Source organism: Primulina tabacum, chromosome 14 (assembly GCF_025594145.1).
Source record: "Primulina tabacum isolate GXHZ01 chromosome 14, ASM2559414v2, whole genome shotgun sequence".
In the NCBI taxonomy this organism is placed as follows: Eukaryota; Viridiplantae; Streptophyta; class Magnoliopsida; order Lamiales; family Gesneriaceae; genus Primulina; species Primulina tabacum.
In genome coordinates this window covers 4,543,277-4,557,280 of record NC_134563.1, presented here as the reverse complement: position 1 = coordinate 4,557,280, position 14,004 = coordinate 4,543,277, and the positions used below count along the sequence as shown (strand labels likewise).

The 14,004-nt window shown below is 33.6% G+C and overlaps 1 protein-coding gene and 1 long non-coding RNA gene across 3 annotated transcripts; one reads left to right on the top strand and one right to left on the bottom strand.

Annotated features, from left to right (window-relative positions):
- The first annotated feature begins 4,256 nt into the window (after positions 1–4,256).
- On the top strand, positions 4,257–12,831 carry LOC142524257 (uncharacterized protein At3g49055-like). Of its 2 annotated transcripts, none has more exons than XM_075628152.1 (5): positions 4,257–5,983; positions 6,072–6,148; positions 11,360–11,471; positions 11,602–11,718; positions 12,140–12,381. In XM_075628152.1, the coding sequence occupies exons 1-5, from the start codon at positions 4,622–4,624 to the stop codon at positions 12,218–12,220; spliced, it is 1,749 nt and encodes a 582-aa protein (XP_075484267.1). In that variant the 5' UTR covers positions 4,257–4,621; the 3' UTR covers positions 12,221–12,381. The 2 variants fall into 2 exon arrangements, with proteins under 2 accessions (XP_075484267.1, XP_075484266.1); XM_075628151.1 differs by lacking the exon at positions 12,140–12,381 and adding an exon at positions 12,392–12,831 and having other exon boundaries at positions 4,258–5,983.
- LOC142524258 (uncharacterized) lies at positions 6,473–10,061 on the bottom strand. Its single transcript, XR_012814859.1, has 2 exons — positions 7,388–10,061; positions 6,473–7,199 (listed from the first exon to the last, which is right to left on the bottom strand). It is a non-coding gene; the product is annotated as an uncharacterized LOC142524258 (long non-coding RNA).
- Positions 12,832–14,004: the final 1,173 nt, after the last annotated feature.

Here is a 14,004-nt window from a genome sequence, read left to right as displayed (position 1 = left end):
AAGTGGTATATATATATAGATATATATCCTTCATATTCCTCAGAACAAAAGGAAGAAACGAAGAAAGGGAAGCACGAGAAAGAATTGAAGAATTCTTACGCCTTTAGATTTCGATCCGCCCGTCTGATTTTTGATCCAACTTCAGTACTGTGCTCCTATCGACGCAGGCTACAACTGGACGTAATTTTTGTTACGTTTAGACACGAGTTGAAATTATGCTATTGTCAGAATCGAATATGAATCATATATGGTGTTTCTGATACAGTAGACATCGTATATCTGAAGTCAATTTGAAAAACACACTGTGTATGAAATTGTTATGAATTTTCAGAGGTGATTCGATTGTGATTATACCAAATTGATATCAGATTCATGGTGTTATTGGTTATGGGGTATTGGAATTGGTATCTGATTTATACTGTATCACTGGATATATTGATATTATTCAGACTTGAATCAGATGAGTTGTTGATTCATATATACTGAGATTGTATTACCGATGTTGCGAGACTGTGCAGAAGTGAAATGATATTTTGTATTGACATTGATTATGGGCCGGATTATTATATCTGTGATGTTGGGACTGACGGGATTATCGAGATTGTATTATTATGCCGTCGAAACATCCGTAAATTGATATTAATCAGATTCGGCATTTGTTGAGATTATAGTGCGATACCATATGTCGATTGACATTGATCAGATTATGTTTTGATTTGAGTATTGATCAGAACATGTTTTGAACTGAGTTATATACTGATATTGTATTTATTCGATTGTCATTATCAGATTGGGTATGGACAGAGTTGAAGTCGGAAATTCGTCTTCGTCAGACCGAGAAGATAAAGGTATAAGTCAATGTGATATTGGGACATCGACTCAAGTAGGATGTACTTGAGTTTCCCTAAATCACATACTTATTATTATGTTTTATGATTGTGATTACTGATTTGATTAAATGCTTGTTCTATGGAGTTATAGAAGCACGCATTAGATGAGTAATCTTGTGACAGAAGTACCTGATAGTGGCGGGATAGCCACGGGCACATTGCACGATGTCACAAGATAGTGTATTGGTGATAGGACCACAGTCCATGACGGTTAGGTCAGGACACTGGATGTTTGGTTATATCGACGTGGATAGAACTGGAGTCTTTTCTATCACTGTTGGTCGATATAGGAATACCACATCTGGAAACCGGGATCCCTAGGCTAGGATTGAGTCTTGTCTAAAATGTGGAGTCATGAGTTTAATTGACAGTTTATATTGAGTTATGTTCCTGAATATGGTACATGTCGATTTATGTTTCCTGATGAGGTACATGTTTAGAATAGGATTTATTCTTGATATGGATTTATATTTGATTTGGATACATGTTAGGAATGTCTGTTATATGCGTTTATATGGATTATATGATTGCATGTATACATGATTTATACTGATAATGTAATTCTCACCGGAGTTATCCGGCTGTTGTCTTGTTTGCATGTGTGCATGGCAACAGGTGGGATATGATCAGGGTCAAGAAGAGAACGAGGCTGGACTAGATAGCGTGGAGATCCGGGCTTCGAAGCAACTTAGGATTCATCACTGATATATAGTTGAACCTAGTTGAATTCTTGTAGATAATACAAGATTTGTATGTTTATAATTAATACTGTAATTTGAATTGAATTACATTACGTTTCCGCTTTGTATTTTTAAAAGAAATTTAGACCCTGTTTATTATAATTGATTAATTAGTCTCAATGACGATTATGAACTTGATTAGCGTCCGGGTCCCCACAATAATTTTCCATGATGGATAGCGATTGAGCTGTTGTACGATTTAAAGATTTGACTTGCATCGTTAGTATCAGTTATAGCTTTTGGTAAAGCGACAAACGCCCGATCCTACATTATTCGATTGTTAAGCTATAAGAAACATGTTGCATCAACTTTTAGTTTTGAATTGGTCCCTTACATGTTACTCGATTTTTAAATTTAGAAGCATTCTACAGCTTTCAAATATTATTATAGATTGAATTATAATTGATCCATTTCAAATTGGATAAATATAGAATAAAACTCATATAAAATATTAACAAAAATATTTAAATGAAATATTTGATTTGTCGATAATCAAAATAAGAAATAAACAAATTTTGATCATTGATTGAGAAATAAGATATTTAAGGAAAGTTATAATTGATACAATGAAATAGTGCACCTACATGCATTTATCACTCTATTTTGCACCTAAAATATCAAAAAAAGTTTCCACATATTATTTTTATATCATATTTAAAATAATAATGAATCATAATTTTTATTATTTTGAGTTGACATTTGTTATGAAAAGTCATTGTGAATAAATTGAATTTGAAAATTCTTATATCTATGTATTTCACATATTAATATATCAACATAATTCCAGTTAATAAAAAGCTACAAAATAAACTTATTCATCTTCAATGTACACAAATTATATAGTAAATATAAATGGCAATTAAGACAATGAAGTAGAATATATGTTCACATATAACAAAATATATAGAAAAGAAAAACAATAAATAAAAATATTTTTCTAGATATAAATATCTTTTTAATAACTTTTTACAGTGAGTTGGAGAAGATAAAAGAGAAATTTTTTTTAAATCTTTTGGGTTACAAAAAAAATAGAAATGAAAGAAGTGTTTGTCATACAATGAATTCATTTTCCACATTAAATGTATACTATAAAGTTATATTTACTATTCAAACTTTATAAATGCAATGAATTTTTCTCAAGATAAGGGTACAGAGATGATCTCGTGAAGATATTTAAACAATTAGAAAAATTAAATATATTATTTTTCTGGAGGTAATATCAATATGACATTAGTAATTTAATTGTGCTAATTATACTTATGAGTTAATATGAAATATTAATATAATTATAATAAGAGTCAGTAAAAAGATGATTTATTGTCAAAAATATTATTATTATAAATTACAAATAAATGACAACTATTTAATCAATATTTTTTTAAATAAGTCCATCAGTACTTTTTATGTGATGATAGATTGTTATAATAATGTGTAGTTTATATGTTATCAAGAATAAGTGTCTAATAATTTAAAGGTAACTAGGAAAATAAAAGCATCCGGTAGAAATTGTTGTCAATTTACATGAAGAGAATAATAATCAAATAACATTGTAAATAAAAAATTGCAGATAATTGATTGTCAAAAAGATTGTAATAATTGAATATTGTAATAAATATATGTTTTATTGAGAGAATATGACAAATAACAGAAGAAAACAATATGACAAAAAATATATGAGAAAAATTTTAATAGTCCAAATCTTTGTTTAAAATTAAAAACATTATTTTTTTCCTAATTAGTTACTTATGCTAATTAACACGAATTGTCAAAATTTACAATACTATTATCATTATCTTTTGTTGAGTTAACTAATTTTATTTCAAATTCTAATTACTTCAACATATGTTTTCCACGTGCAACACACGTACATTATTTCTAGTTTATTTATAAATATAACATAAGATAATGTAATAAATATTATTTAAACTAAGATAAATGAAAATTATTTGCATCGAATTAATTTCTAATATTAGCTATCTATTGAACAATCATTATATTAGGGATTGCAAATACATTATGGATTGAAAGATTTGAAATCCATGGATCTCAAAAAATTTTATCTTCTAAACCCGTTGGAAGGAGTAATGTAAGATAAATGTATTTTTGTTAGTTAGAGTAGTAACATCATAAACTTCAAATCAATGATATCGTCATTTAAAATTCATTTTATTTTATATAACAAATGTGTAAATAAATAATGTATGGATTTATGATTGAACTATTGTTACATCGTTAACATTAAAAGTATAATCAAAATTTATGGATTTGAAGTATTTCCATTCAAACTAATGTAAGTTCAGATTAATTTTTTGTTTGTTTTTGTTTTTATTTCAACGAATTTCGAGCTCAGGCTCGATTTTCCTTTTCATTAGTTTTATAGTTGATTTGATTAATTTATTATAAAGTTAAAAAAGATTTTAATTACGATCTATCTCAGTTTATATTATTTACCTCCGTAAAAGAGAAGAAGAAGAAGCTGAATATGTCTGATGTCTCATCAAATTATATTATTATTTTTGAATATGTCAATATAGTTTCATAATGAGAATCTTTATTACTAAATTATATATTTCAATTATTTATTTGTTACAGAATCAAATATTATACTTAAAATAATAATGATGAAATTATGACTAAGGAAGGAGACTGATGGGTACCTTGTTGGTTTTCTTTCTGGAATTTATATTTCCTCCTCTCTTCTGTTGGGCTCTATAGGTTATCCGGGTGGCGGGTACGATTTCCTGCTGAAGCTTTTACTTCGTAACTTTCAATCATTGTGGCATACTGCGTCGATTAATCCCATTTCTTCTCGTGGGTATTACTTATATTTTCTTCGATTATTCCTTTTTGGGTTTTTTTACCATAGGCATTTGCAATATCCCGATCTTTATTGTTATTTTTGTTTTGATCGTGTGTTTGGAGTTAAATGATGGATATTTTGTAGTGGGTGCTTGCTATTTCTGTGAATTGTTGTATATATTGTTTTGCTTGATGTCGAGTGTCGAGGAAAACGACGTATTGAACGATGTTGAGGCAGATGATCCGGTGCATATTGATATTAAGACAGCAGAAAGTATATCTGTGGAGAAGTTTAGGGAAATCCTTGCAGAGCTTGATCGTGAGAGAATAGCTCGTGAGGCGGCTGAGAATTCGAAAAATGATCTCCAAGTTTCGTTTAATCGGCTTAAGGTGTTGTGCCACGAGGCCCTCAAGAAACGAGATGAGTGCTCACGGCAGCGTGATGAGGCAGTGAATGGGAAGGAGGAAGCTTTGAGGAAATTGGATAGTGTTAGTCAGGAGTTGAAAGAAGAAATTAAGTTGAAAGAAGAGGCATTGACACAAAAAGATGAGGTTTTGAAGCAGCTAGAGGAGGTAGAGAAGGCGAGGGAGGCGACAAGGATAGAAATGGAAACGGGGTCTTCCATGCTTATTAGTGGTACCGAGAAGATATCAAGGAAAGTGAGTAGTTATAAAGATTTTGGAGGGAATGGGTTGCCAAAGTCTAATAAGTATTCTGGATTGCCAGCTGTGGCATATAGTGTAATTAAGAGGACAAATGATATCGTGGAGGAACTTATAAAACAGATTGAATCTAGTGTCAAAGCAAGAAATGAGGCTCGGGAATTGGTCGACCATAGGAATTATGAGATCGCCATCGAAGTTTCACAGCTTGAGGCAACAATTGGTGTGTTGAGAGAGGAAGTGGCAAAGAAAAGTGAGGAAATTGAGAATTTGAAACAATCGATGAATGAGAAAAATGGGAAAATGGCTGAATTGGAAAGAGAATTTTTTGAGAAGCAGGACACAATAGAGAGTGAGCTGTCAAGATTGAGATTATTGGTGAGTGAGTATGAATCGAAAATGGAGACACAAAGACCGTTGTTGATTGATCAATTGAATTTTGTGTCTGGTATCCATGGAGAAATGTGTAAAGCTATGAAAATTGTTGATGCTAAAAAATCATCAGAATTGTCCCAGTCCTTATTCCTTGCTCAAGAGTCAAATGAGGAAAATATTAGAGCGTCTTTAGCCGGAATGAAGTCCATGTATGAGTTGAGTAAAATTGTTGTGGAGAAAACTAGGGATTCAATAGAGGATAAAACTCGTGAAGTGAAAAAGCTGAGTGAGACTATTACACAATTAGTGAATGAGAAAGAACAAATTGGGTCTTTATTAAGAAGTACATTGTCAAAGCGAAGTTCAGTTGACTTGTCATCTGAAACAAACAAGCTGTTTAAAGTTGCAGAAAATGGTTTAAAAGAGGCCGGTATAGATTATAAGTTCAGCAAATTTCAGCCTTCTAAAGGAACATTGGGTACTGGCGAGTCACAGGAAGATGAAGTATATGCTCTGGTACTCATATCTTTTAGCATGATTTTGTTTTCTGCTTGATTTTCTTTTCCAGTTGTTAATCATTATTCTATCATTATTCTACAAGCAGGCTAGTGCTCTGGAGAATATCATTAAGCAGTCACAGCTTGAGATTATCGAGCTAAAGCATTCTGTGGAGGAACTAAGGTACCTTTATGCCAAAATTTAGTGTCAGATGCCCTCTTTTTTTTCCTGCATGTGTAAATATAATAGGATTGTCCACTGAAGTTTCGAATTGCTATGATATGATCAAAATATTGACACAACATGCTAGTGGTTCACTGTTACCCGAGCAGAGTCGAGCTCGACTCGATTTTAATTTCCCTGCTCGAACTCAATCGAGTAATCAACTTCGTGCTCAAGCTCGACTCTTGTAGATATTGAGTTACTTGAGCTTGAATTTGAAAAAGCTCGAAAAATAAAATTCAGTCATTTTATTATTTATATTACATAATTATATATATATATATATATATATATATATGTTCGAGTGCTCGCAAGCAGTGCTCTAAATAGCAGGCGAGGAGGCGTCCATCGACCGCACTGCCTTTGATTTAGGTTGTTCTGTAGGCGGTAGAAGATGACTAGGAGCGGGCGAGGCGGTCAAAGTCAACAAATTTTAGAAAACCTTAATTATTAATACACTTCTACACTTTATCTTCCAAGTTCCAAATCATAATAGTTCTACCAGCTCAGTCACCTAGTGAGACCCATTTACTCTAATGACAATTAATGATCAAACAATAATGGTTTGATTTAGATTTTGCAGCGGAAATGGTTTAAAATACTTTAAAACGGATCTCAGGGCCTAGAAAAATTTCGGCATGACCTCCCCGTAAATAGAACATTCCGAAAAACTCAAGCATCAGAAAATAGTAAAATGACTTAGAACTGATGCTGCGATAATCATAAACAATCACATGCAAGTACCGGCCATGCACACGACAACAATCCTCAAACATCAGTTCAACTAAGCCGGCAAAGCTCCCAAACAATATACATCAAATCCAAATAACAATACAGATACACGGGGCATATCCCCGGATAATAACACCTGACATATAACTGACAAAAAAACTCCAAACAACCATAAATACTATATGGGAAAACTCCTTTAGACACAACCAAGCAATCCCACCTCAATCACGAGCTCCGCTAGCGGAACCTCCACCTGGTGCTGCAAAACCCCTCGGGAGATCTACCATGGTGACCAAAAGCAACCACAGTAGCCCCCCAGTAAACAACTGAGGTTAGGATTCTGGTATGAAACAGTCCAACAATAAAAACAATAAACATAAATCATGCATAATCATATAATAAAATGTAATATGCAATGCATGAAAGGCTCAACGAATAATCGGGATAACAGGAGCCAATAAACGGTACGATAACTGAAATAATGCTCGAGCAACAACACAGGGGAGCTACATCGTCATGCAGCTAAACCGCCCTGCCAGGTATGCGAGGTATGCCAAACTGTGCTGAATAACACCCCTGACTCGGCTTCGATACAGCTGATACGATATAACAGGATGGCACAACAGAACGAACTAGATGACACAATCCATGCACTCACCTCAAAAGGCTACACTAACCACGGGATTGTTCAATCACATCTACGGTCTCATGTGTATAGGCCTATCAGCCACACTATGATCCCGAGATGAACAACAGTGTCAGATAACAATGGATATCAACAACGGACTAACAAGAACAACATGGACTCAACATGAATGTCATAACAATATGTCCTATGCTAAATGCCAATAATATGTCACAATAATAAACATATATCACAACGAAGGCATTTAACAAATTACAACAGTCAACAAGTCATAGATACGATCAGTGCAGTACAGAATGACAATTAAACATAATTTATGTGTTACCGTCGTATGTTACCGAGCTGTAACATACATGTACCAACTTGACAATCCAATATCAACTTTACTTCAAGACTCTCGGCCTAAACAAAACAACAATAAGCCGATCATGAAAACTACATTCTATACCAATGTCCGATTTGGCACAAAAGAGTATAAAATTCGTATCTCACTCAATATTAACTCAAATTAATATCCGTCAATTGGAAATGAAAGAAAAACTCAATTATCTAAGTTTTTCCAGTTGAAACCATATTCAAATTCCCAATCATTTGAACCCAACATTACATTGAACCCAAGATATCAAATCTGCTCTCGAATAAAATTCCAACCACTGAGCAGTTCCAGAAAAACGAACATAACTTGCACAATTCTTACTGAAATTTAACAATTCAAGTCTCATTTCGAAAATAAGACAGCTCTACAACTTTCGTTTGAACCAAAAATCCAGAATCCGAAGGCACGAAGGCTTAAAATCCCGAATTATAGTAGGTATTGTGTACAGTTCAATTTCGAATCTGGTTTTGACACATTTTGGTAGAAAAATCATAACAAATCCATTTCTAATAGAAATTCGATGATTCCAGCAACTATAGAAAGCTAACAAACAAATCTACAAGTTCTATTTGAACCACCAGTCGAGATTCTTAGCGCACAATACACATAAACCCGAAATTCAGAAGCACAAAAATTGAAACTCACCAACTACTGCACAGAAACAAGGCTCACGAAATGGAGCTTCGATATGCTCGCTTCCTTGCTAAAATTCGTGATTTATGGCTCAAAACGAAGCTACTGATGTAAGAAAGACAACCCCTCAAACCAATCAAGATTTCGACGTCGGACGGAGGAGATATTGCGATTTTGTCGGGGCTGCTCCAAGGGTGACGGGAATGGGGTTTGGGGGAAAACTTCTTTCTTTCTTATTTCTTTTCTTCCTTCTCTCTCTTAAGGTAAGTTATGTGTGTATGTATATGTATATAGTGTAATGCTCATGCCTCTTTTTATCCCGGTTTTTGCATTTATTTTCCTCTCGTGTGTTATTTAAGGCCCTATAATTAATTATCCGGTAATTTGGCATAATTAGAATAATTATTGAGTTCTAAAAAATAATTATTTATGCCAAATAATTTTAGGAAGTGTGTTAAAAATATATATTTTAGAATATCGGAGAATTTAACGATATAAAATATATATAGAGTTTAAATAATACACGGGAGCAAGATAAATTTAAAACCGGGATTATTGAGCATGTGTTACTATTCTTAGCAATTAAATATACATGTGTGTATATATATACATACATATACACACATAACTTATCTTAAGAGAGAGAAGGAAGAAACGAGATAAGGAAGAGAAGAAAGAAACTCCATTCCCGTCACTTGTGTAGCGGCTTGCGGTGGAATCGCGATATCTCCTCCGTCCGGCGTTGAAATCTTGATCGGTTTGAGTGGTTGTCTTCTTTACATCAGTAGCTTCGTTTTGAGCCATAAATCGCGAATTTTTAGCAAGGAAGCGAGCAGATCGAAGCTCTATTTCGTGAACCTTGTTTCCGTGCAGTAGTTGGTGAGTTTCAGTTTTGTGCTTCTGAATTTCGAGTTTATGTGTAATGTGCTCTAAGAATCTCGACTTGTGGTTCAAATAGAACTTGTAGCTCTGTTTGTTAGCTTTCTAGAGCCGTTGGAATCATCGAATTTCGATTAAAACGGATTTGTTATGATTTTTCTACCAAAATGTGTCAAAACCAGATTCGAAATTGAACTGTGCAGAATACCTACTGTAATTCGGGATTTTAACCTTCATGCCTTCGGATTCTGAATTTTTTGTTCAAATGAAAGTTGTAGAGCCATGTCTTGTCTTCGAAATGAGACTTGGATCGTTAAATTCCAGCAAGAATTGTGCATGTTATGTTCGTTTTTTTGGAACTGCGCAGTGGCTGGAATTTTATGCGAGAGCAGATTTGATATCTTGGGTTCAATGTAATGTTGGGTTCAAATGATTGGGAATTTGAATATGATTTCAACTGGAAAAACTTAGATAATTGAGTTTTCTTTCATTTCCAATTGGTGGATATTGATTTGAGTTAATATTGAGCGAGATACTAATTTTATACTCTTTTGTGCTAAATCGGACATTGGTATAAAATGTAGTTTTCATGATCGGCTTATTGTTGTTTTGTTTAGGCCGAGAGTCTTGAAGTAAAGTCGATATTGGATTGTCAAGTTGGTGTAGGTATGTTACAGCTCGGTAACATACGACGGTAACTCATAAATTATGTTTAGTTGTCATTCTGTGTTGTACTGATCGTATCTATGACTTGTTGACTGTTGTAATTTGTTAAATGCCTTCGTTGTGATATATGTTTATTATTGTGACATATTATTGGCATTTAGCATATGACATATTGTTATGACATTCATGTTGAGCCATGTTGTTGATATCCATTGTGGCATCCTGTTGTATCGTATCAGCTGTATGGAGGCCGAGTCAGAGGTGTTATTCAGCACAGGCTGGCATACCTCGCATACTTGGCAGGGCGGTTTAGATGTATGACGATGTAGCTCCCCTGTGTTGTTGCTCGAGCATTATTCCATGGTAGATCTCCCGATGGGTTTTGCAGCACCAGACGGAGGTTCCGCTAGCGGAGCTCGTGATTGAGGTGGGATTGCTTGGTTGTGTCTAGCGGAGTTTTCTCAGATAGTAGTTATGGTTGTTTGGAGTTTTTTTGTCAGTTATATGTTAAGTGCTATTATCCGGGGAGATGCCTCGTGTATCTGTGTTGTTATTTAGATTTGATGTATGTTGTTTGGGAGCTTTGCCGGCTTAGTTGAACTGATGTTGAGGTTTTTTATTTTTTATGTTAAATTTGAGAATCATTGTCATATATTATATAATTGAAATGGACCTCAGGGCCTAGAAAAATTTCGGCATGACCTCCCCGTAAGTTGGTCATCCTGAAAAACTCAAGCATCAGAAAATAGTAAAATGACTCGAGACTGACGCTGCGATAATCATAAACAATAACATGCAAGTACCGGTCAGGCACAACAATCACTGCTATTGTGAACGCCCACCATCACTGCGAACACTCCCTATGTTGGTAATATCATATGAATATTTGGTAATTCAACTTGTAATCATATGAATGTATTGTAATATATAATTATGTATAAAAATATTTTTTTAAAAAAAATCAACCGCCTGGCTGACCGCCCCCCCACCATTTACAACATTGCTAGCTTATTATACATATGGTCTTCATTGATCTTAGGAACTCCAAAACTATGACTTTTGGTTGTGCATTAAAGATAAGCCGAGTAAAAATAACTGAACTTAGTGAGCACAATTGTGTAAAGTTTGTGCTGCGAGAACATACAAAATAAGTTGCAATTTTTTTGGTAAAATGGTCAATGCAATAAACAAACCTTTCCTGACTGTTAGTATTGTGTGCATTCAATTTTACTGGATTAAGGAAAGAGTCAAGTTTATACAAGGAGCGTGTAGATGCTCAAGCCAAGGAACTCAACCAATGTAGACATCATGTGGAAGAACTCGAAGAGAAGGAACGAGTGGCAAATGAAAATGTAGGTCACAGGTTCTATATCCTTGATGACGTCAGCCTCTAGAATCAGAGTTTTTACATCCTATTTAATTTTTGAAGATACTCTGAAAATGCATAGATTTGATACTCGTTCTGCTGCTTGGAATGCCTAGGTTGAAGGGCTTATGATGGATATTGCATCTGCAGAAGAAGAAATCATGCGGTGGAAGGTGGCAGCACAGCAAGAAGCTGATGCTGGTCAAGCAGTGGAACAGGAGTATGTCGCCCAGGTATACTAGAGGATGAGTAATGAGCTAGAACGAGTTAATCTGTGTTAATTTTTAAATCATTTTAGCTTACCGCGTTTGAACATCTAAAAGAAAATTTGACATGTGAAAAGAATTGTACTGATATCTAAGATTTGCCAAAATTTTCTTCTTGAATTTTGAAAAGCAAAATTATTTTTTACAATCTGAATTGGAAGTTGTCCTGTATCTCCCTACTTCATTTCTCTCATCTGTGCTATTTCTTAGACGTTTGGCCATGTCTGTCAATTTTTTAAGATACTTCGAGCAGGACAGACATAAATTGTAGAGGAGCAGCAATTGACTGGTGTAATTGTCTATGTAGCGCAATAAAATTTGGCGCTTAGTCTTGTAAGATATAATGTATTTGAATTGTATTATTGCTAACAACTTTAAATTTTTGTAGAATGGCAGATATCTGCTCGTCAGTTGGCAGCAAAGTCATTGTCACGTGTTTGATTCGTTTTTCTCATGTTGTCTTTTGTAGCTACTCCACAGTGACGATAATGTCTGAATTATGGTGGTGTTCAATCTAAGGGATCAGAATTCCTCGATTACGATTTTAATTACACGGGATCCCGCTAAAATAATAAATATACATTTGTATTCATTGTCGTGTTATCGAGTCAACTCAAACTAGTGTTTCGCGGTTCTGCAGTTGGCAGCAGTGCGACAAGAGCTAGAGGAGGCAAGGCAAGCCCTGACCGAGTCAGAGAAGAAACTCAAATTCAAAGAAGAAACCGCAGAAGCTGCCATGGTAGCAAGAGATGCAGCCGAGAAGTCATTGAAGTTGGCAGATATGCGGACAGCCAGGCTGAGGGATCGAGTGGAAGAGCTCACACGACAATTGGATGAACTTGATACACGGGGTAACTCAATAACCGGCCTAAGCAGACCTCGATACATCTGCTGGCCATGGCATTGGCTTGGTTTAAATATTGTAGGCTCACACCACTCTGAAACACATCAAGAATCTGCGAATGAAATGGAACTCTCTGAACCATTTCTTTGATTCTCATTTTCCCTTTATCCTTGTGTTTTTTTCCTCATATTTTGCGAGTGAGCATATAAAGCTGGAGTGGAATTCATTCAAATTTAGTCGAAGTGGTGCTATTTTAAAAAATAAAAATTTATGCGTTCCATGTAATATTTTAATAAATCATTTGTTTTTATTTATCTATATTATTATATAATTATAATAATAAAGATGATGATAATAGTAATACTTTATACTATGCTCATACAAAATAACCAAATAATTAATTTTAAAATAATTAAATCAGAAAAAGGACAAAATGAATAATAATAACAACAATAAAAATAGTTAAAATCAGAAAACACACAAAATAAATGATGTCTTCGTGTCATTTACCTAATTTGGAGTTTGTTGGACATCACAAATAAACTATAATAATAAAAATCACCAATCGCATGATACTAGTTTTTTTAAAAAAAAATTGTTATTTAATGGTTCAATTTTTTTTTTTTTTTTTAAAAAAACCACGAATTGCATTACTAATATTAATCAAATATTTTTCACTTTTGACAATTTTTTTAGGTTTTTTTTACACTGATATATTACAGTTACATTCGAGAACGACTAAAATTTCAAAAATAATAATTATAATTGAGTAAAACTAAAATTTGACAAGTCAATTTCAAAATTAAACAAATATATGGAACATAAATTACATTTTCCCCCTAAAAACAATGCATTATAGTATCTGTTAGCTCAGAAATCCTACTGTATCGATTAATTCATAATAAGAATATAGTCTCAAAAGGACTGCAAATGTATCACGAAAAATACATGATGAGTATTGAAGTCAATAAATTCATGACATAAGCTTGATTTTGTCTAGAATTCGCAGTGTACTACGAAAAATTCTATATATCTAATCATTATTTAAAAAGAACAGTGGTCAACTTTTACAATATCGACTTGAAGGGACATGAAATTAAATACAAGTTTTTTGCTTACTTCTGGCCATCCTTTCTCGACTACACTCGAGCTTAGTTTATGTCCAAACAAAAGATTAATTTGAATCTTAGACCACTTTCCAATTGGGATTCTAAGTTTTTTTTTTTTTTTTTTTTTTAAATATTACATTGTATTATTGAGTTTCATTTGGGTCGTGTAAAAAAGTCTATACTTGATTCAAGGTGTAGTGTAAAATACTAAGGCACAATATATTTTGGACTTGTGAATTTTCATGGTTGTAAATTGAGTAATAAAAATTCAGTTATAGCTCATCAATTTGTTTTTTTGAC